The 22,176-nt window shown below is 41.7% G+C and overlaps 2 protein-coding genes across 3 annotated transcripts in view; one reads left to right on the forward strand and one right to left on the reverse strand.

Moving 5' to 3' along the window:
• The window catches only part of MIEN1 (migration and invasion enhancer 1), a 443,636-nt gene that overhangs the window by 308,351 nt on the left and 113,109 nt on the right, over nucleotides 1-22,176 (reverse strand). The gene's annotated exons all lie outside the window — the stretch shown is intronic.
• PNMT (phenylethanolamine N-methyltransferase) lies at nucleotides 463-13,826 on the forward strand. Its single transcript, XM_081343288.1, has 4 exons — nucleotides 463-477; nucleotides 7,285-7,513; nucleotides 10,916-11,126; nucleotides 13,323-13,826. Exons 2-4 carry the CDS (start codon nucleotides 7,330-7,332, stop codon nucleotides 13,750-13,752), a joined length of 825 nt encoding a protein of 274 aa, XP_081199414.1. The 5' UTR covers nucleotides 463-477; nucleotides 7,285-7,329; the 3' UTR covers nucleotides 13,753-13,826.

Below are 22,176 nucleotides of genomic sequence, written 5' to 3' on the forward strand. Positions count from 1 at the left end.
CTATTATTGTCAGACTATGTACAGTTGTATGTTCACCATCAAACCCCTATGATCTCTTTATACACTACTAGAAGGCATCAGTGCACAAAAAGTTTATGCAGAGTATTCAGAATCAGTTCTTTGCCTTGAGCCCACATAGGTCTATGACAGTTCTGCAGGATGAAGTCATTTGGAAAAACCTTTCCACTCCCTCACTCTTTCCCTCCCCCTCAGGTTTCAGGACCACCATGCTCCCTCAGAGCCAAGTTCTCTCCCTCTCCAGAGAGATTCAATGCCAAAACTTTGGTGTAACTGGGAGAAAATGTCCTGCATGTTCCTGGAGGGTAGATTGGGTCAGGGGCAACATGAGATGTTGACTTGGCAAGCAGTCCCTACTAAGTGGCATGGAAATGCTGGGGGTAGAAGAAGCATGACTTTTGCAGCATGTGTAAAACCAAACACTGCAAAGACCTGGGACAAGAAGGAACTCACAAGTTGGTAAGAAGAATCAGCATGCCTCTGTTCTGAACACTTTTAAATGGCACTAGTTAAAAGGCCATATGAGAAGTGGTCATATGTGACTAACTGGCTTACTATGGATGAGTAGACATATTGATGCATGTGGCCTGATTTCTCCTATTAGCTCTAGCATACTCAAACTTTCCATAATTGAATTCTATTGATATAGAAATAAGAATCCCTGCTTTGCTGGGCCCAAGCAACCCAGGCAGTGAATCCGTCAGTCAGTCAGTCCCTTCTGCAGTTGGAAAATAACCTTGAATTATTTTCTTGGATTAAGTAGTATGTAAACCAACCCCAAGTATGTGTTGGGAATGCATCAATTCAATCTTACCTATGAAAAAGTCCCAAGGAACTCAGAGGAAGTTAGATCTGAATCAGTATGCATTGGATTGCTCTCGAGTGACACACTATACTTATCTATTCCTTTTTTCATCTTCTTATAATATTTCCACCATCAAAGAATAAGGCCTCTCTTAGCATTCATTCAGCATTGTGTGGGATATTTAGACTGTGGATTTTAGAAACCCATCAGCTGTTCTTTGTTACTAGACAGATTGTTGATAGCAGCCAGCACAAACAAATGAGGTGACTCCTTAAAACCAGTTGTTTTTTCACTATAATAATGAACAACAGTGTAGGCTTTAAAACCTACACTCCTTCCAGCTTCAGAATTGCTTTTAATAAGTTTTCTGTAATTGTATCATCTAACTTGCAATATCGGACAGGTCCCAGACATGCAGACAGATGTGCACTCACTTTGGAACAGCTTGTTTGACGCATTTTCAGTTGCACATATACAACCACCCAGCCTGTACACAATAGATGTACAATTATTTCAGTGGGCAGTTGAAAAGAAAAAGAAATGAAGGTGGGGATTATAATTGTCCCTGGCTCTTGTTTGATGTGACTTTAATGATTTTTCAGCTGCTTGTAGTAAGATGCAGTTTCTAACTATATCTCAATCTAGTATGGGTGAAGCAAATTAGGGCAAAGAACCTATTTGTAGTTCTTGCAATATAATGGCAAAAATAAGCAGCTAGCAAAGAGTGATATGACAGCAGAATTTCTCCTCTGGGTATCTCAGAAGAAAGAAAAGTGTGGCTGGAATACCGTATTTTCCGGCTTATAAGACAACTGGGCGTATAAGATGACCCCTGACTTTTGAGAAGATTTTCAAGATTTTTTGTCTTATACGCCGGAAAATACTTACATGCCAGTTGCCAAGTGTCCGACACAAGCCCGATTCAGCCCCGTCTGATGCAGAAGGTGCAAAGCCTCCATTTTGAAGCCCAAAGGGGCTTTTCCTTCCACCCACCCTTTGGAATAAACGCAAGAGCTGCGTTCACACGACGCGCTCTTCCAGGCCAGACTCTGCAAATGGCATGCCAGAAGCCGCAGCCACCACGGGAACTCCGAGTCCCTGCCTTTCGGCAGCCTGCATGGCTGAGCGCAATCCGGCTTTGAGAGCACATTTGCAGACAGAGCAGCCGCCGCGCCTGAAGCCAAGCCCCACCCAGGAGGCGGTCGGCCAGGTGGGCCCGGAAGACGTGCTGGAGAGCCGGGCTGGGGCGGCCATGCCGAGGCTGGCTGGCGAGGACCGCTGTGTGGTCTGCGGGCGAGAGGGGTGCCAGGCCACCCAGTACCACTGTCCAGACTGCCGGGAGAGATAGCGGGTAGCAGGGCGCGCTCTGCTTATGCTCAGATGCCGCTTGGGTGAGGGGGAGGGGCTTCCTGCCACTCCCGTGGTCTGGCGTTTGCAAGGGCGAGGGGAAGGGGCTTAGAGGCTCTTGGGGGTGGGAAGGGAGAGTCACGTTGGAGGGGGGACTGGACTAAGGAGGCTTGAAGTTGCTTTGCAAGAACGGGGGCGCTCGATTGATTTATGTACTATTTTCCGGCGTATAAGACAACTGGGCGTATAAGACAACCCCCCAACTTTTGAGAAGATTTTCATGGGTTAAAAAGTCGTCTTATATGCCGGAAAATACAGTACTTTGGAAGCCCCATCCCATGATCACTTTCAGTTTTACACAGAACAATTCTTTGTGTACTCAATACTTTTACTGGATTTTGATAAGATCATATCAAATTAGAAATCATGCTTAAAAGGGCATATTATTGATAAAGGTGAACCATTTTCCTTGATTTGACTATTGCATTATTATGTCCCAAGATATTTTCTATCACAGCAGGTAGGCTACAGCAAAGTTCTCTTTCTCCCGATCGCCTCCCTATGTTTTGCAACAAACACTTTGCCTTCTCCTCTGGAATTCCCAATCAGGGGAGATCAGCAGATTGAGAACAGTTGCACTATTTTCTTTCCATCCAGTTTTGCAAAACAGGGTGATTTGTGGAATTCAAAGCAGAACATCTAGTATGTTTCCTTTTGCAATAAAGATTACTCTAAGGCAGTGGCTCCCAACCTTTTCTATACCCTGCACCCCTAGAACACTTCTTACAAAAGTTTGAAATAACGGCAATGAATTATGCATATACACCATAATTTTGAAAACCTAAGCTTTCGCACCCCCCGCAATATTGTCTCGTACCTCCAGTTGGGAACCCCTGCTCATCTAAGGTATTCACATTCAACTGTACAGGCTTCATGGCTCTGTAACTTTCATTTCCTGCTCTTCCATGATTTTTTTAATACAGTAAAAAATGTGATGGGAAGAGGACGGAGAAATAGGTTTCTTCTGTGTTTTATATATTTCACTCATGTTAAGGATCACGTTGCAGATTTGGATCTAAAAACAGCCTTTACCAATTTAACTTCCAGATGTTTTGATTGCAGTTTCTGCCATCTCAACCAGCAATATTGCACTGGGGAAAATGCATTTGTAATCCAATGCATTTGGATGCACCTGCATAGAGAAGATTATAGCATTTTATAACCTCAATGGGGTAAATAGGAGATACATTTGATAGTGCTTTATCAGCAGTTGTAGGCAGCAGAAAATTTCATAATTATGTCAGTCAACAGGCAAGCATTTTCATTGATTTTTCCAAACATGCCAGATGCACTTTTCACAGTAAAATGTATCAATCAAGTGTAGTATTTATTTTAACAATTGATTAACATGGCATGGCACGAAAACACCTGTCCACTCTAGATGAGTTGGAGAACACCTGTAAGAGAATACCTGTCCATTCTGGTCCATTCCATTATTAGTATACTTGCATTTCAGTAAGGCATTTGACAATGTAGACCACAAGCTATTTCTTAGTAAACTAGAAAAATGTGACAGCATTACCACCAAATGGAGTTGTAACTGGCTGACAAGTCACACTCAACAAGTAGTCAATGGAACTACATCTACATGGAGGGAAGTAAACAATGGGTTACCACAAGGTTCTGTCTTAGGCCTGAAGGGTCCTGTAACTGGAACAAAAAGAAATTGTTTAGCTTAACTATTGCTATCTCGCTTCTGTAATCAGAGTTTGTGTCAGGGACAAATTTCATGCAAGTGTGGGAAACATGTACGTGGATGGGTTGTACTGAAGGAGGGAATAAGGGAGTGTATAGGAATGATTGATGTAATGTAATGACTCTGTTGTCTGATTTTCATTGGCTAACAAAGTTTATAAAGCAATGTTACTAACTTTCCAAGGTGTGGCACTTCTGAATGCAACACTGCCAGTGTTCAGATTGTGTTTCCTCCCACCCAGGACTTATTTTGATCGAAAATTAAAGGGCTGTATCTTTAAGAAGCCTCTGCTTGAGTTTTCATGATTGGATTTTTTAATGATTTCTCCAGTTTTGCCAAGGGCCAGTGACCTTACGTATTTGCCACCCAAACAGGGACTTGAAGATTTTTTTCTTCAAGGTGGTTCCTCCAATAGGACCCCCTGTGAATGAGTCCTATTGTGACTCACAATCTTCAGCTATGACATCCAGGAAAACTGTTGCAGGTCAGCTATAAAATCAAGAGCACTCAGGGGTGTCAAACTTGCAGCCCACGGGCCGGGGACGTCATCTGGAAGCCGCGCCCACCCCATTGCCAGCAATGGCAAAACCATCCCAATACGTTGCGCGATGTCATGTGACATTGCGAGTTTGACTCAGTGAGGATAGGAGGAAACAAGAATACAGGAGGAATTTGTTAAGTAGAAACAAACATTCCAGAATGAGGAGGAGGTTGGGGGAGGGAGTGTGTGTGTGTGTGAGAGAGAGAGGCAGAGAGAGAGAGAGAGAGAGAGAGAGAGAGAGAGAGAGAGAGAGAGAGAGAGAGAGAGAGAGAGAGAGAGAGAGAGAGAGAGAGATGCCTGGAATGCAGGGATTTAGTTGCCTGCAATGTGATAGAAATGGGTAACTGTTAAGGAGCCCCACTGTAGGGATTCCCGCATAAGAGAGGGCGAACGGAAGGAAAGGTCTGAGAAAATCTCTTGAGAATCATTCATTTGCACTGAGCAAATGAACTGGTGTTTAGGGAAGAGGAGGAGCCATGTTTCCAGTAGTCTGCGTGTTAGCCCATTGGAGAACACTGAAAGCCCTCAAATTGTGGCAATAAAAGTAATCTTCAAGAAAGCACGGAAAAACTTTGTGTATCTCTGTTTGGCCAGCTTATCTTTTTAACAACTTTAGCCATGGAAGAAAAGAAAAGAAAAAAGAAAAGAAAAAAGAAAAGAAAAGAAAAGAAAAAGTGTTTGAAAGTTCCCCCCCCCTGCTAATCTGGCTCTTTGGACAGACTTTTTTTTCTGTTAGACAATGGCACCATCTACTGTCTTCGGAAACCATCCCTATTGTTGGACAGGAAGAGAGAGGGCTGCTCTTTGCAGTTTTCCCCTCCCCATTCAGGCCAGCAAAGGGCCCCAAATTCAACATTCCTTTTTTCTTTTCTTTCTTTTTTTTTGTCCTTCTACAGTGTCCTTTGAGTTTGCTAAATTAAAAAGGGAGGCCTGTTTTGGCCTCAAACCCCAAATTGATGCGTTTCTTTAAAATGGCCTTACAGGCCCATTACTTTTTACTATCTTCATAAACAGTTTAAATGAGGGAGTAGAAGGGGAACCCATCAATTTTTCAGACAACACCAAGCTGGCAGGAATAACCAACACCCCAGAAGATAGGCTCAAGATCCAGATGGATCTTGACAGACTTGAACACTGGCCCCATCTAACAAAATGATGTAGAGAAAAGTAAGGTTTTACATTTAAGTAAGAAAAACCAAATGTACGGATATAAATTAGGTGAAACGTGGCTCAGTGTAAGTAACTATGAAAGGGATCTTGGAGTCCTAATGGGCAGTTGACTCACCCTCCATCCTTCCGAGGTAGGTAAAATGAGGACCCAGATTGTTGGGGGCAATTAAGCTAACTTTGTAATAATGCCGCTTGGGGGGTGTATGAAAGCCCTAATAAGCAGGCATATACATAGAATGAAGGCTACTGCTACGCTTGTAAGCCGCCCTGAGTCTTCGGAGAAGGGCGGGATATAAATGGAATTAAAATCAAATAAAAATAAATAAATCACTTAAATATGAGCCAGCAGTGTGCTGCAGCCACCAAAAAAGCCAATGCCATCCTAGGCTGCATTAACAGAGGGATAGAATCAAGATCACGTGAAGTGTTACTACTGTTTTACAAGGCCTTTATAAGACCACACATGGAGTACTGCATCCAGTTTTGATTGCCACAGTATAAAAAAGATGATGAGACCCTGGGAAGAGTGCAGAGAACAGCAACAAAGATGATTAGAGGGTTGAAGGCTAAAACATGAAGAATGGTTGCAGGAATTGGGTATCTCTAGTCTAGCACTACAGGACTAGAGGCCATATGATAGCAGTGTTCCAATATTTGAAGAGGGGTCAGCCTATTTTCCAAAGCACAAGAAGGAAAGACAAGAAGCAATGGATGGAAACTAACTAAGGGGAGAAGCAACCTAGAAGTAAGGAGAAATTTCCTGATAGCGAGAACAGTAAACTAGTGGAATGGCTTGCCTTCAGAAGTTGTTGGCGATTCCATCACCAGAGACTTTTAAAAAGATACTGGGCAGAGATTAATCTGAAATGGTATAGGATCTCCTGCTTGACCAGGGGGTTGGAATACAAGACCCCCAAGGTTCCTTCCAACTCTGTTACTCTGTCCTGTTTTATTCTGTCCCGTTTTATTCTGTTCCAGTTCTATTATCCAAGAAAAACAATTGAGAGTGAAGATACTCATTTTTGTTTCATTGTGCTTTATTTTCAAATGTTTGGGGTACTGATTGCAAATCCCCTATGTAATGTGTACTCTGGCTCTAAGTAATGAAAGATTGGCATCTCTTGGTGGGGCTTGGAGGAGAGTCATTGCCTCATCTGGATTGCGTCTAAGGTTATTTGAAAATATAGAAGGAGCTTGATTTACAACTGCTGTTTCCTGCCCCTCAAAAGTGGGAGGGTGGAGACATATATTAAATTTAAGAGCTATGCATTATTTGTGAACAAGATCCTTCCCTGAAGGACAATGGTATCTGTCACACCATATTGCCATTCCTGGTTCCTGACACTAATTTTGTTATACTGAATGTACAACCTCAATAAAGTGTCCTTTCAATACAGTTATTAAATGACTGTCCGGTACAAGATACACACTCCATTCCCTTGCCTTCCCCCAACAGCTTTGCCAGAGCCTTCATCAAGCTCTTTGAAAGGTCTTCTCAATTACTCTATGGAAGGACATGGACGTGTATTGGACAAATGACTCCAATTTATAGATACCCTACAGGGAATCTCTGATGGTATCAGCTCAAAGTACTTGGCACTAATTGCATTGCATCCATTAACTTGTTGTAATACCTTGGGCACACAGGGTTATAAAACCACCATGTCAACTCCAAAACAGTAGGTGAGCTGAATGCTGCTAAGTGTCTCCAAAGCCATGAATGCCATTAGTGTTGCAGCTATGGCTGAAAATTACCAGAAGTTCAACCCCATGGCTTACTTACAGAATAACTACAGGCCACCACGTGCCAATTTCACTAGTGAGGATTTTGTGGTGCCCTGGAAGCTCCGATGCCTGGCAGATGCCTTTGCCACAGGTAAGGTATTACCAAGGTTTCCATTGGTTGGAAGGGGTTCCTGATATTTAACATTATTTTTCTTTCTCTGGATGGAACACTCTGTGATCTTCCCTCCTAGATTATTTCCCATCATGTTAATAGAGTAATTGTTAATAATTTTTCAAAATGCTAACCTTGGTAATCTAGAACAAAACAAAGAACAGAATAAGAATAGAACAGAACAGAACAGAATAGAATAGAATTCTTTATTGCCAAGTGTGATGGCAATACAAGAAATGTAGCTTCGGTGCATAAGCTCTCAGGGTACATACATACAACAACAAAGTTATAGGTCATAAATCATAAAACATAGTTACAATCATTAATCATATGATACAAATGTAATAAATTCATAAGATAATAGGAGAAGATAGTAGAGAAGATGAGAAAAGATGAGAAATGAGAAGATGAGAAAGATGATAATAGCAACACAGCCTACTTACTACATGGATAAAAATCTTAGGCCTAAGACAGTGCTTTGGGAAGTAAGTAGTCAGCAGTGATGGCACGGGGGAAGGAACTATCTTTGAATCTAGTTGTTTTGGCATGCAGACGCCTCCAACCTTTTAGGTACCAGGGACCGGTTCCGTGGACAGAGGTTTTTCCACGGACTGGAGGGGTGGTGGTTTTGTGTGCTGTCTGCATCCCACGGATGGGGCTTTGCTTGTTTGTGTTGGCCAGTTGCTGGCATGCCATGGACCGGTATCGGTCCATGGACCGGAGGTTGGGGACCCCTGCTCTATAGCAGTGTCCTGAGGGGAGAAGTTGAAACAGATTATGTCCAGGATGTGAGTGGTCTGTAGATATTTTCTCAGCCCTCTTTCTGGTTCATGCAATATACAGACCTCAATGGAAGGCAGGATGGCTGCAATTATTTTTATGCAGTCCTAACTATCCATTAAGGTTTGTACCTGTCCTGTTTGTTTGCTGTACGAAACCAGACGGTTACAAATGACAGACTCACTAATTCCTCTGTAGAACTATATCAGCAGATCCTTGGGAAGTCTGGGCTTTCTGAGTTGATGCAGGAAGATTTTTTTTTAAAAAAAAACCTTTTTAATGATGGTTCTAATGTTAGGGGTCCATTTCAAATCCTGGGAGATAATAGAACACAGAAATGTGAAGGTCTCTATTGCTGATACTTGGTTATCTAAGAGGTAGTAGAATAGGAGAGCTTCTTACAAAGTCTACTGTCATCTCTCTAGTTTTAAGAGTGTTCAGCTCCAGTTCAGTTCCTGGCTGCACCACAGGGCCAGTTGATCTACTACTTCTCTATATGCAGACTCATCATCATTTCAGATGAGACCAATGACTGTTGTATCATCTGCAAATTTCAGTATTTTAACAGAAGGATCCTTCGAGATACAGTCTTTGATATATAGAGAGAACAATAATGGAGAGAGCATGCAACTGGGGGGGGGCTCCTGTACTAATTGAACGGGCACTTGATGTGATTTTCCTTAGCTTAACCTGCAGCTTCCTTTTCGTTGGAAAGCTTTTAACCCATCTATAAGTATGATCAGGCACAGCTAGTTGAGTCAGTTTAGAGAGGAAGATTTCTGGAATGGTGGTGGAATGTTGAGCTGGTTTACAAAAAGGATCCTTACATAGTTCTTTGGGGATTCTAGATGTTGTAAGATGTAGTGCAAGGTCATATTGAGAGCATCATCTGCCGATCTATATGCACGGTAGGCAAATTGCAAGGGGCCTAGCAGCAGATCTGTGATGGCTTTCAGGTAGGCCAGCACTACCCTTTCAGAGGTTTTCATAATAGCAAAACAATTTAGCTCTTTCAAAATTAAGGCTTTTAAATCTCAAAAATCTGAGCAAAAAGCCCAGCTCGCAAGAACTGTCTTTCTCTTGCAGAGTTGTTATAATGTTATTATGAAGCTAGGGGAAAGGAGAGGGTTTGAAAATACCTGCTTCTGAGTTTTGAATTAACTGGAAAAATTCACCAGAATAAACTCATGGTAAAACTGATCAAGGCATCTTTTAATTTATCGTCGTCATGATCATCTCCATCATCATCTCCATCACCATCTCCATTTCTATCTGCCTGATTTAGTGTATTTGAAGATTAGAGGCTCTTCCCCAGCTATGCCTGAAATGGCCATCTGAGTTAACAATCACTGTCCATCCTATCTTGGATATTCCCCATGGAACGGCAAATACCAGGGTTTGATTTCAACTATCATTCATCCCATTTATGCATCTGCAGAAAGAGAAACTCCAAAACACGTTCCCATCAAATTTGGTAGCATTTTTTTTATTTAAATGTTTATATGCTAAATGTGTGAGATTTTAATTTTTGAAATGTGGGGCAGGAATCAACCAGGTTGAAACAAAGCATTTATCTAGCAGTCGTTTTCTATGGGAGTCAGTTTCACATCTTATTTTCACATTAGCACTTAGTTTAACTAGAATACCTGTTGTGCCCATATTCTTGAGAAAAAGTTGTTAACTAACTGAGGGGCTATCAAAGAAAGATGCAAATGTCCAGGCACCCTGCGCCTGAAGATTAAGAAATCTGCATCTAATGTAAGAATTAAGAATGATATGAAAGGAGAACAGGGGTCCTGAAGTGACCCCTCAATATTTGTATAGTTGACCATGCCTGGTCTTTCTGCAAATATGTTGTGTTTTTATTCAAATCTAGTTAAAGATTTCTAAATGTTCATGTATATTTATAAATAAAAAAATGCAGATATGAAGCAGCCTTGCCCGCCGTCTTTGATGAATTATTGACTTCTTTGCTAGAAGAAAGATAATAGACAAGTTGCTGTTAAATGAATGCTGTGGGACAGCACAGATAATAAGTCTTATACTAACCCCTATTCCTGTTATACTGTTTTAATAATACTTAAATTTGGTTAGGTTGACAATCATAGAATAATTCTTTGCCTACAAAAATTTTCAGGGAAATTTGTCTGTCTCCTGGAACATCAAATGGGCTAGCACTCTATTTCTGCTTAATTTCTTACAATAACAGCATCTGACCAAGTTACAAAGCTAAAGAGGAAATTCAAAATGAAATGGAATAGCAGCTACTTTTTAATATATTATTCCCTAGAGAGCCAATTCCCTGCTTTCCTTCCACACACGCACTTAGGATTCTTTAGTGCTGTGATGAAAAACAAAAATCATTTTTTCGGATGACCCTTTGGGATCAATGGGACTAAGTATGACAGAGGACTCTCAGTGTGTATCCAAGCTCCACATTCCAATGGCTTATCTTCCTCTTCCTCCAATTCCACTTTACTCTCACTAGCTAGCCTAAGATTTGATATTTAAATATCAAATCTTTTGCAAAACTGTTTAAAATGAAGCATATCTTTGTTTCCCCCCCCCGCTCCTTTTTTTTAAAAAAAAAATCCCTTGCAGGAAAGATCACCGGCCACATTCTGATTGATATTGGCACAGGCCCCACCATCTACCAACTCCTCAGTGCCTGTGACTACTTCGAGGAGATTGTAGCCACTGACTTCCTGGAAGTGAACCGGGCTTTGATTCACAAGTGGGTGCATAATGAAGACAAAGATGGCTTTGACTGGTCCCCTTATATCCAGCATGTTTGTAAAATTGAGGGCAAAGGGTAAGTAACTGAGACAGGACTTTGCTTTTGGATTTAGGGAAAAGCCATATTTATTTATTTATTTATTTATTTACATTTATATACCGCCCTTTCCTGAAGGACTCAGGGCGGTTTACAGGGTGATTAAAAAACAAAGATACAAAAGTTAAAAACAGATTTAAAAAATTATATTACTGTAGTCCCTGCATAAGCAAAACCCCAGTTAAAATTAAGATTAAAACTAAATTAAAATTAAAATTCTCAGCCTGGGCCAGAGAGCTCGAAGAGCCAGGTTTTCAGGTCCCGGCAGAATGAACGGAGGTCGGGGGCAGTCCTCAGCTCCACTGGCAGCTGGTTCCAAAGGGCAGGCGCACCCACTGAGAAGGCCCTATCCCTGGGTGTCGTCCGCCGGCAATCTCTTACCGGTGGCACCCTGAGAAGACCCTCCCTGTGGGAGCGCACTGGACAAAGGGAGCTTGATGCCGGCAGCAGGTGTTCCCTCAGATATCCCGGACCCAAGCCATTTAGGGCTTTATAGGTCATCACCAGCACCTTGAATCTCACCCGGAGGGCAACCGGGAGCCAATGCAGCTCGTGGAGTAGAGGTGTTACATGGGAGTATCGGAAAACCCCCATCACAACTCGCGCGGCCGCATTCTGCACTAGCTGAAGCCTCCGAGTGGTCCTCAAGGGCAGCCCCATGTAGAGAGCGTTGCAGTAGTCTAAACGGGAGGTCACGAGCGCATGAGTGACTGTGCGTAGGGCATCTCGGTCCAGATAGGGTTGCAACTGGTGCACCAGGTGAACCTGGACAAAAGCCCCCCTGGTCACGGCTCCTATATGGTCTTCAAAATTGAGTCGTGAATCCAGGAGGACGCCCAAGTTGCGAGCCCTATCGACGGGGTGTAACACCTCACCCCCCATCGTTAGAGGTGGAATAGTCTGGTTGACCCGAGATGCCGATATGCACAGCCACTCAGTCTTGGCGGGATTGAGACGAAGCCTGTTTCTCCCCATCCAGAGCTGGACCGCCTCCAGGCACCAGGACATCACGGCGAGGGCATCACTGGGTTGGTTCGGGGTGGAAAGAAAAAGTTGGGTATCATCAGCGTACTGATGATACCCCACCCTGAAACCACGAATGATCTCACCCAGCGGCTTTATATAGATGTTGAACAGGAGGGGCGAGAGAACCGACCCCTGAGGAACTCCACAAATGAGAGGCCTTGGGGCGGATCTCTGCCCTCCTGTCAACACCAACTGCGAACGGCCCAGGAGATAGGAGAACCACCGTGAAACGGTGCCTCCCACTCCCAACCCCCTGAGACGCCGCAGTAGGATACCATGGTCGATGGTATCAAAAGCCGCTGAGAGATCTAATAGGACCAGGACAGAGGAACAACCCCTGTCCCGAGCCCTCCAGAGATCATTCACCAGCGCAACCAATGCTGTCTCCGTGCTGTATCTGGGCCTGAAACCCAATTGGTATGGGTCCAGATAATCAGTTTCCTCCAGGAACAGAGGAAGCTGATGCGCCACCACACTCTCAACAACCTTCGCCAAAAAGCGAAGGTTGGAGACTGGACGATAGTTATTTAAAACAGCTGGGTCCAGGGCAGGCTTTTTGAGGAGGGGTCTCACCACCGCTTCCTTCAAGGCGGCAGAGAAGACACCCTCTTTCAAAGAAGCAGTTATTACTGCCTGGAACCAGCTTCGTGTCTCCTCCTGGGCCTCATAAACTAGCCAGGAGGGGCACGGATCCAACAAACAGGTGGTGGTGCTCAGTCTCCCCATGATCCTGTCCACATCATCAGGGGAAACAGGATCGAACTCAGTCCAGATAACATGCTCAAGACTGTCCGATTCCTCCGCGTCAGACTCTGCCCAGAGTCCAGACCGGTCCGGATCTGAGCGATTTTGTCCGCCAGATGATGACTAAACTCCTCGGCTCGTCCCCGTAAGGGATATAATGTTGGAATTTATATCCACTTGAAAATGGTTAGGAGGACCCCAACGTGATTGGTGGGAAAGGGATGATTACATTGTACCTAGAATTATGCTGCCTTAGCCAGGAGCCAGACTGATCTTTGTGTCATAGTGATTTGTGTAGTAGTGATTTGACACATTACTCCATTTCTATATTAGAATTAAATTTTCCATGTCTCATACCAGCCATAATTCTGCTCCCCCTCCTTTCCCCCCCCCTGATGACTATAGGGAGCTGTGGAAGGAGAAAGAACAAAAGCTGAAAAAGAAGCTGAAAAAGATTCTTCCCATTGACATCCACCAACCCAACCCACTGGGTTCTTTGCTCAGCCAGCCAGCTGATGCTTTGGTTTCTACTTTTTGCCTAGAGGCTGCGAGCCCTGACCGCCCAAGCTTTGATAAAGCTTTTCAGAATGTCACCAGACTCCTTAAACCTGGTGGCCATTTTCTCATGATTGGAGCTATGGAAGAGTCTTTCTACTTAGCTGGAGAGGTAAAGCTGACAGTGGTGCCCCTGAAGGAAGCAGACATCAAGGAATCGTTTGCAAAAAATGGCTATCATATTCATGATTTCCGTTCCTACAACATGCCTCCAACCCTGATGGTTGGAGTTGACGACGTACAAGGGATCTTCTTCATCCATGCACAAAAGTTTGCTTGATTCCATTTTGTCTAGAAGTTGTTTTTTCTCTTGTCAAAGAAACATGAGGTTGCATAAAAACTCTGCTTGCTCATTCTTCCCATTTGGTGTCTCTGTGCTTAGATCTTATTGCCTCTGTTTTGATCTTAATCTGAATTCACATTTGTTGCCAAAAGAGGATAGTTTCAGTAATGTGAACCAAATTCATTTGCAGATTTTATTCATTTTTACTGTCCACAGAATGAAATAATGCATTGCCCAAATCTATACCTCACCAAAGTGCAGATCAGGGACACAGTACATATTTTTCATTTAAAACAGCAAGAGTACAACTGCAGTAAAGGGGGGGGGGGCAATTTTCCCCAGTTTGGAATTCTCCAGATGTGTACCATTTCCAAGATGGTGGTTGGCAAATATAACATTTGGAACCCAATATATTGGAGGAGCACCAAGCTGGAGAAGATTGCAGATATATTGGATAGCAAAGCTGGGCAAGTAATCCACAATTAGCCACAAACTAGCCAGCTATATATAGCCATATATATAATAGGAACCATAATCTGATTCAGTATAAAATGAATTCACATTAGATAAAGCTGTTTATACTGGTAGTGGGTTTTTTGTTTGTTTTGCCTGCTCTATTAATTTTGAAGTTGGCAGAAGAGCTCTATTTTGGTGTTCTAGAACAGACTGGACACTTCAAAAAAATTTCCTGATTGCCTGAGAAAATTGCTGCTAGAAGATAAGCTAATTTCCAAGCAAGTTTATCTCCTAAGTCCTCTGCTCTCAGTGTAATGGCATGAGTATCAATGGCTATGTAATCAAGCTTCATAACCACAAGAAAAATAATTCCAGGAACATTTATCATAAGTTCTAAAAAGCTTTATGGAAAAAAACTCTAAGGAGGGAGGTGCATCATAAAGCAGCTTACTGATTTGTTTTGCATAATGTATTAAAGTATGATTTGCTTAACTGTGGTTTAAAGGAGTCTCAGTAGCTTGAATTCTCATGTTATATTATGTATTATGTAACCCAGATCACTGAGAAATGGGCACAGAATGCTAACTGATGGGAGAGGAAGGCAAGAAAAATCAGGAAGAAAGGTTGCAAGATCTAGGAAAATTCTTGGGCAAAAAAAATTAATTGCACTAGATTTCAACAGATCTACATAAAATATGATTAAAATTGGATCCACCCCGATACTGAGACAGAAAAGTAAATAAATACAACAACGTATTATACAAATATTTGAGCACGCAGTGTAGCTTTCATTTAAAAACAATTTTTTATGGACATCTACTAGGTAGGACATGCTTACTGAACTTTGTTTTCCTCTTTATGTTGATTTTCTTGAAGGAATATGAGAACCACTTTGAACTCACAAATAGTTTTAAAAAATTTATCTTCTGTCCCAAATGTGTTAACTGGAAAGATGTTTGGCATGAACTGCCATTGTCCATGTTGGCAGTTAGAGGGAACTGCCAACCTTTTTCAAAAAAGTTGCTTGGGATGTAAAGTGAACTCAGCCATACTTTGTTTCACCCTTCACCCTAATTTAGCTGCATATGAGGACTTAGGGTTTGGGTATATTGACAATAAAACACAAATAGCAGGTGTTGTGATTTCAATTACGTTGTAAGCAGCCTCAACCATAACCAAAGCATTATGTAAATATTATTCTGCAGATTGTACGGTTCCTTAATTCCCAAAAATTATTTTCAGATTAAAAAGGTAAAGGTAAAGGTTCCCCCGCACATGCGTGCTAGTCGTTTCCAACTCTAGGGGCCGGTGCTCATCTCCGTTTCAAAGCCGAAGAGCCAGCGCTTGTCTGAGGACGTCTCCGTGGTCATGTGGCCAGCATGACTAGACGCCAAAGGCGCACGGAACGCTGTTACCTTCCCACCGTAGTGGTCCCTATTTTTCTACTTGCATTTTTGCGTGCTTTCGAACTGCTAGGTTGGCTGGGATGAGTAACAGGCGTTCACTCTGTTATGCGGCACTCAGGATTCAACCTGCCAAACTGCCGACCATCTGATCGACAAGCTCAGCGTCCTAACCCACTGAGTTAGAACATACTAAAAGCAGATCTTATATACTTTACATGTATTTGGAAAAAAACAACCAGGCTATTGAAATGATTATGTTCAACGCTTACAAATATTTCCAGCACCTATTTTGCTGCCCCCTCCCTCTGTGTGGTGTGTGTTGTTGTGGCATTTCTGACACAAATACATTATCATAGAATTAAACGTATCTAACATCCAAATGTTTTTAAAACTAAAATGTATCATTTTAAGTAGTATATCTGCCGAATTTTCCACTTGCAAATCCGCGACTGAGTTGTGCCATTTCAGAAAGCAGATAAAAGAAATGTGATGGTGCCACTCATAGGGTGGTCATTTCTTGGCATAGCTAGTGGAACAGATCTATCTTCTGCCCACAGGCTGCCTTTTTCCTAAATCAGGGGCTGCCTCTCTAAGGATGAGTAGCTTGTCCTAATAGATCACTGACTTGCTTGTCTGTACATACGGGGAAACTCAGAGACTTCAGCAGCTGCCCTTTAGCCAAGCCAAGCTTCAAAGACAAGTGGAGATTAAAGGGATAATAATATGATGGAAGGATTTTTCATGGCAATTACAAGCTGCTAAATAAGGTCATCAAGAGTTTAGCATTTAAACTGAATCATTTTTTATTGGAAATTGCACATACATAAAAAAAACAGCAGAAATTCAATTACAGTGGGATGTCTCCCTCAGAAGAGTCTGTACAATGTAACACATCAAGAGGAATGCAGTTGACCATCCAGTGTTATCTGGCATTTAATAGGTTCCTTTCTTTTCAGCTGACTTCTAGCAGAAGTAGCAATAAAAAATTACCAAGTAACTGTGAGATGGGTATAGGACAGATGAATGCAGTTTAAATAGAATATATCTTTTATGCAATATTTTAATAAATTTGTGTTTTTCCTTCTTGACATATATAAAATCTTAGAGTAGACAAGGATGTTTCACAGTTGAAGCTCCACTAACCTTACTCTGTTCAACAGAAAGGGGAGTTGCCTGCCTAGGAACTTCATGTAAGCTATTTGCAAAGGAAAGACAGGATTTTAACTTAAATCCTGGTGTCACATTTTTAAGATGAGTTTTGAGGCATCTTCTGGAGTCCCAGGAGAAAGTGTGTGTGCTTTTTTTGTTTTTCCCATAATTTTCCAACCCATTACAAGAATCACAACCAGAACTGGGACTAAGGATCTCACTCAGAAAAAATGTAATCAAATTTCTCTTCTGGAAGGGAAATAAAGGCAGGGAAACAGAAGGAAAACCATGAAAAAGTCCCAGTATTACAACTTAGCTTGCATTTGAGTCACGCTAGTGCATCGGTAGGCAACTTTGGCTCTTTTATGACGCGTGGACTTCAACTCCCAGAATTCCTGAGCCAGCATGGTTCAGCTGAGAAATCTCTCCCTTTCCCCTCAGCATGGCTGGATCAGGAATTCTGGGAATTGAAGTCCACGAGTCATAAAAGAGCCAAGGTTGCCTACTCCTGCACTAGTGCACCTACTGTCTTGGTGAAAATGTATCAGATATCAAAAATTAGCATGAGCTGGATCTGGCATCTTCTTTTCACAGAACTCCTTCTCAGCACAATGAGGAGAACATGAGTGGTATACACAGATTAGGACTGAGTTCATGCTAAGCCAAGATTTGATTTTTTTTCAGGGTTCATTTAGTAAATTATAATTGGCTTAATTGCACAGTGTACTCACGGTGTATAAACTGCCTAGCTGAAATATAAAACTGGAAGGCCAAAGGAGCTTGATGGGTTTGCAAGGACTTAGAGGAATACACTCACAGCCTTCTAGATAGGAAACTTACCAGCTTCTTCTCCTCCTCATCATTTTTCATGATTTATTGATTGCGCTATTCCTCCCATACATGCCACATCCTGGAGCTTCTGACTTAGATCTCTTTGCACAGATTACTAGCATGTGGTTTTATAAACTATGGTCTACCAAATTAAATCAACTGATTGTGTTCACACAACATATAGTTATAAAGCTAGCATATTCTAGTTACATTCTCACAAACGGGAGCCCTTTAAAAGGGATAGGAAGAAGGCCATTAACTCAAAATCTGAACACAGAATAATAGGGTTGGAAGAGGCCTTGGAAGTCTTCTAGTCCAAACCCCTGTTCAAGCAAATGAATAAATGGTTGCCCAATCTCTTCTTGAAAACCTCCAGTGAGGGAGCACCCACCACTTCCAGCAGAAAGAAGGAAGGGAGGGAGGGAGGGTTTTTTCCTGTTTACAAAACAGCCTTCTCGGCACAAAATCTAGAACAGCTTTAGAACAGAAAGCACGCAGCTCCAATTACAATTGTTCCTATGAGATTTTAATCACAGGAACTGAAAACTGTCCAATAGTACATCTAGCCTGGCAGTGGTTCTGCCACAGTCATGTTTGCTATCTCTTCCTATTTTCCACTTAGGGATTAAAGAGCTCTATCAGTTGCCTGTCCTAAACAGGAAAGCAGCTCTTGGACCGTCAGCAAAAATGCCACTGATTTCAAATATTTAGGCATTGGATGAGCACTTAGTCCTAGTTGCTCTGCATGGGCACAATTAGAAACCATTCTCGTGGCCACCAACTTTGAATTTCAAGGCTTGCTCAAGAGCCCTCCATGCTTCCTGAACCAGCAATTTTAGTTCTCCTTTTTGTTTCATTTATTAGCTATCCAAGGTCTGGGTGACCTGAGGCCTTCCAGAGACCAGTCAGTTAATATTAACCTTTCTGATAGAGGCTGCATTGAGTTAATGTTCATCAACATCCAGAAGGCTACATATTGCCCACTTTGAAACAGACAAAGCAACGCAGAAGTATACTTCCCATTTTGTTCTCTTTGGTTAGCCAAACTATGGTGCAGCCTAATATAGATCCCCAAAGCCAGTAATAGGTCACCTCCAGCCAAGCAGGCTCCAAGCTGCTGGCCAAAAGGATTGGCAAAGCTTGTGGAAAGTACATCCCTTTAAAACAGGATGGGGGACAAAGTGACTTTTGGAAAATAATAAGAGGATTACTATTAATCCAATTCACACATCTAACCTGACGATGGATGTACTGTATAAAATTAGACATGCAAAAACACACGTCATGAATTTAAAAAGCGGCGTCTGCTGTATCTGGGTAGCAAAAGTAAGCGTTTCTCATAGCTATAGCTCTTGGGACCTTCAGGCCACTCCCCTTGCCTGGCCTTTTTCCAGCTCAACCCACTTCAGCTGTGTCTGCAAAACAGCCCCAAAACTTGACATCATTCTACAGCCATTCAACCAAAGTCCTTCCTCCTTTAAAGTGTGTTAAGATGGATGTAAAAAAGGAGTAAGGCTTCAATTGTATGATTATGGTGGCCACCCTGACTATTTTGACCTCTCTGCTACCTCTGGTGCACTCAGTTTTGTGAAGCAGCACATTTGAACAGAAGTGCCGACTGACAAAAGGCAGTGTCAGATTTCCAAGACTGATATTTTCACATGTTTAGGTTCTTACAATGAGCAGCTTCTCTTGTTTCCTGTTCTTACATGTACAATGCTGGCTTGCAGAATGCTGCCAGAAGATGGTTCAGTCAACTAAGCTTTCATCCTTGAAGAACTATGCATGCTTTAACACAAAATGCGGTACCTGTTTATGATTGAAGAAAAGAAGATTTCATTTGCATGAGTTGTCCTGTCTAATTAAATCATACAAAAGAACAAGAAGACCAGAGGACACTAACATTTCAGTCTGAAATCATTCCCAAGCTTGTTTGATTGCTTCCAGAGGGACAATCGTATCTCCAACTACAGCAAAACATAACAAAGAAAGACTATAGCACTTTACAGATAAAATCTTCCAAGTGAAGCTTAACTTTTGGAGAAACTCTTCAACACATCTATGTAATTTGTATGGCAACATTCCAGAAGAGGTTTGTCATTACACATTGGGATACTTTTTCAACTTCCCAATCTAGCTTGTGATCCTGGTATTACCCCATATATCCCATTCAAGAACTAACTAGGCAGTTTCCTACTTCTTCCCCCATGGGGAAATCTACCATTCCTGGAACTCTGCCAGATATTGCCAACACCAGAAGCCTAAATTTAAGATCAGCTATTTTGTTCCAGGTCATGCAATAATGTCAAACAGCCTAGATTTCACCAGTTAAAATAATCACCACCCAAATCTTACATGATCAATGTTTTATCTGCTTTTAATTACTTTAACCTGGTATTCTCACAGAAGTTTGTGAAAGCAACATTGATGCATGAAATTTCACGTGAGAAGGCCAACATCTTGTACGACAATGACTTTCTGTTCATTTTTGAGAGTCTAGCCATCAACTCCATGTTAATGATTTCTTAAAGACTGTAATTCTACGTGCATTCACATTTAGCAACCACAATTGGGCCCAGCCACTCAGGCATTAAACCAAGCAATCACTAAGTGAAACAACTGAACTTACTTCAGCTTTTCTTTGCTTTAAAACCTGTGAAGGTCATAAATAGATGGATGGTTGTAAAATTATTTCATCATCACATTTTAATTGTGAACTCTGCTAAATATGGCAGTCACCAAACAAGGATTTCCTCTGTAGGTGACATACAGAAGATTATACTGTTAAGTCTTGGGAGATACGTAAATTTTTGCCAGAGGAAGGCAACCAGGTTTCAGATCAGGTATTCTGGATTTCAACTTTCTTCAGGCCTAACCAGTATTGCCTATGACAAGGAATTACAGGTGAGTACCTCTCTGCTCCAGTTTTCAGAGAACTGAACGTAGGTGGAAGTTTTAGCCAAACTGAAATGAATGAAAAAGCCAGGGCTTTTTTTGTCATAGAACACCCAGAATGGAGTTCCGGCACCTTTTTTGGATGGAACCTTGTAGGGTAGGCAAGGCGGGCTGTATGACATGGGTGAGTTCCGGCACCTTTTTCTTTTACAAAAGAAGCACTGGATATTGCTATAATAAAAGATGCTTCTTTTTCTTTCCTAGAACTGAAAGTGAGAATGCACATAGCAGAGGTGTATGAATTTCAAATCTCCTCCTCCTCCAGCGGATACCCTTTTCACACTGATTAGATACCAAGCACACCCCTCAGGATTGGGGAATCATAATCTTATGCAGAACAGCACTACCAGCAGTAAATGGGGCTTCCCACAACTGTTTCTTAAAAGGGATAAGCAACTGTTGTTCAGGCAAGTCTAGCTACTATTGCCAATTTTCTTGTGCAGCAGCCTGATAATATAAATTAATTAAAGGCTTCCCGTTTAAAGTTTACATTACAATAAAAACATAGAACCACTTCCAAATCACAGATGAATTGGCAAGCACTGCCACCTGCTGGTTGAATAGAACCAAAATACCCACATGAACAGTCTTGCTCCAATCCACATTTTATTTTGATTTTTCACTGGTCATAGGCAATTTCTGAATCCTTTGGCACTCTTCAAGCAAAAGGCACTTTGGCCTCAGATTACTTTCTCTAGTTTTCCCACAGGCAGAAAATTGCTCAAGTGTTCATAATCAACATGTAATGAGTTCTTTTAAGCGCCGTAAGTGTTGCTGAACTGAATGCCTCAGCAATGAGAAAATTTAATGAGCAACAAAATCCTGAGGTTATCTCTGCAAACAATCAACATTTCTTGGCATAAATATCCAGGCACTTTGTCATCTTCAGATTCAGATGGACACCCCTTAATTTAAGCCTTCCTACAATTAAAGAAAATAAAATGGCTGAATACCAAAAGATAAGAATTTTAAATTATAGGAACTGCCTGCCTTTGAATACAGATGGTTAGTCCAGTAATGGGGCATAGCCATAGAAGCCCCAAAAGAGTAGATAGATAAGACAGCAAACATCCTCCAGGACTTTGAATGACAAATGATTCAGGAAAAATAGAACACTGACCAAGATGGAACTTTGTGGCAAGGTGAGTCTTATCTCAAATATATCTATATTACTAAAAAACTGTCACCCCACTCTCCAGAGTGTGTACTGTTATTTTAAAAACATGGAGCAGATGTGGAGAAGAAAGGAAATGCTATTTATTTCCCCTCCAGATCTGGCTTGCACTTTGCCTTGAAACTTTTCAAACAGTCTTTGCAGCTTGCTAGGAATAGTTTGTTGCCATTAAAACGTCACAAATTAATCCCAAAAGATTAATTAAAATATTTTTGAGTAATTCCCCCAAAATTTCCTCCTCCAGTTGGAAGCTAATTCTCATGACAGTCCAACAATAAATCTGGGGGTGGTGGTAGTGTTCTCAAGATTTTTGGAGCAACTTAATAATACATAATGAAGTGATGTGACTGAACGTGTCCATGACAAGAAAGAATAAGGATTACTGTGATGGTGTGTGTGTGTGTGTGTGTGTGTGTGTATGTATATGTGTGTGTATATATATATATATAT

The sequence above is a fragment of the Vipera berus genome, assembly GCF_964194415.1.
Source record: "Vipera berus genome assembly, chromosome: Z".
Taxonomy (NCBI): Eukaryota; Metazoa; Chordata; class Lepidosauria; order Squamata; family Viperidae; genus Vipera; species Vipera berus.

What these genes read in the sequence shown, in the direction of transcription:
- PNMT (XM_081343288.1), top strand. Translation starts at nt 7,330, where the DNA reads ATGCTGCTAAGTGTCTCCAAAGCCATGAATGCCATTAGTGTTGCAGCT. An exon ending in GGCAGATGCCTTTGCCACAG is followed by an intron (nt 7,514 to 10,915) that starts GTAAGGTATTAC and finishes AATCCCTTGCAG; the next exon opens with GAAAGATCACCGGCCACATT. An exon ending in TGTAAAATTGAGGGCAAAGG is followed by an intron (nt 11,127 to 13,322) that starts GTAAGTAACTGA and finishes TGATGACTATAG; the next exon opens with GGAGCTGTGGAAGGAGAAAG.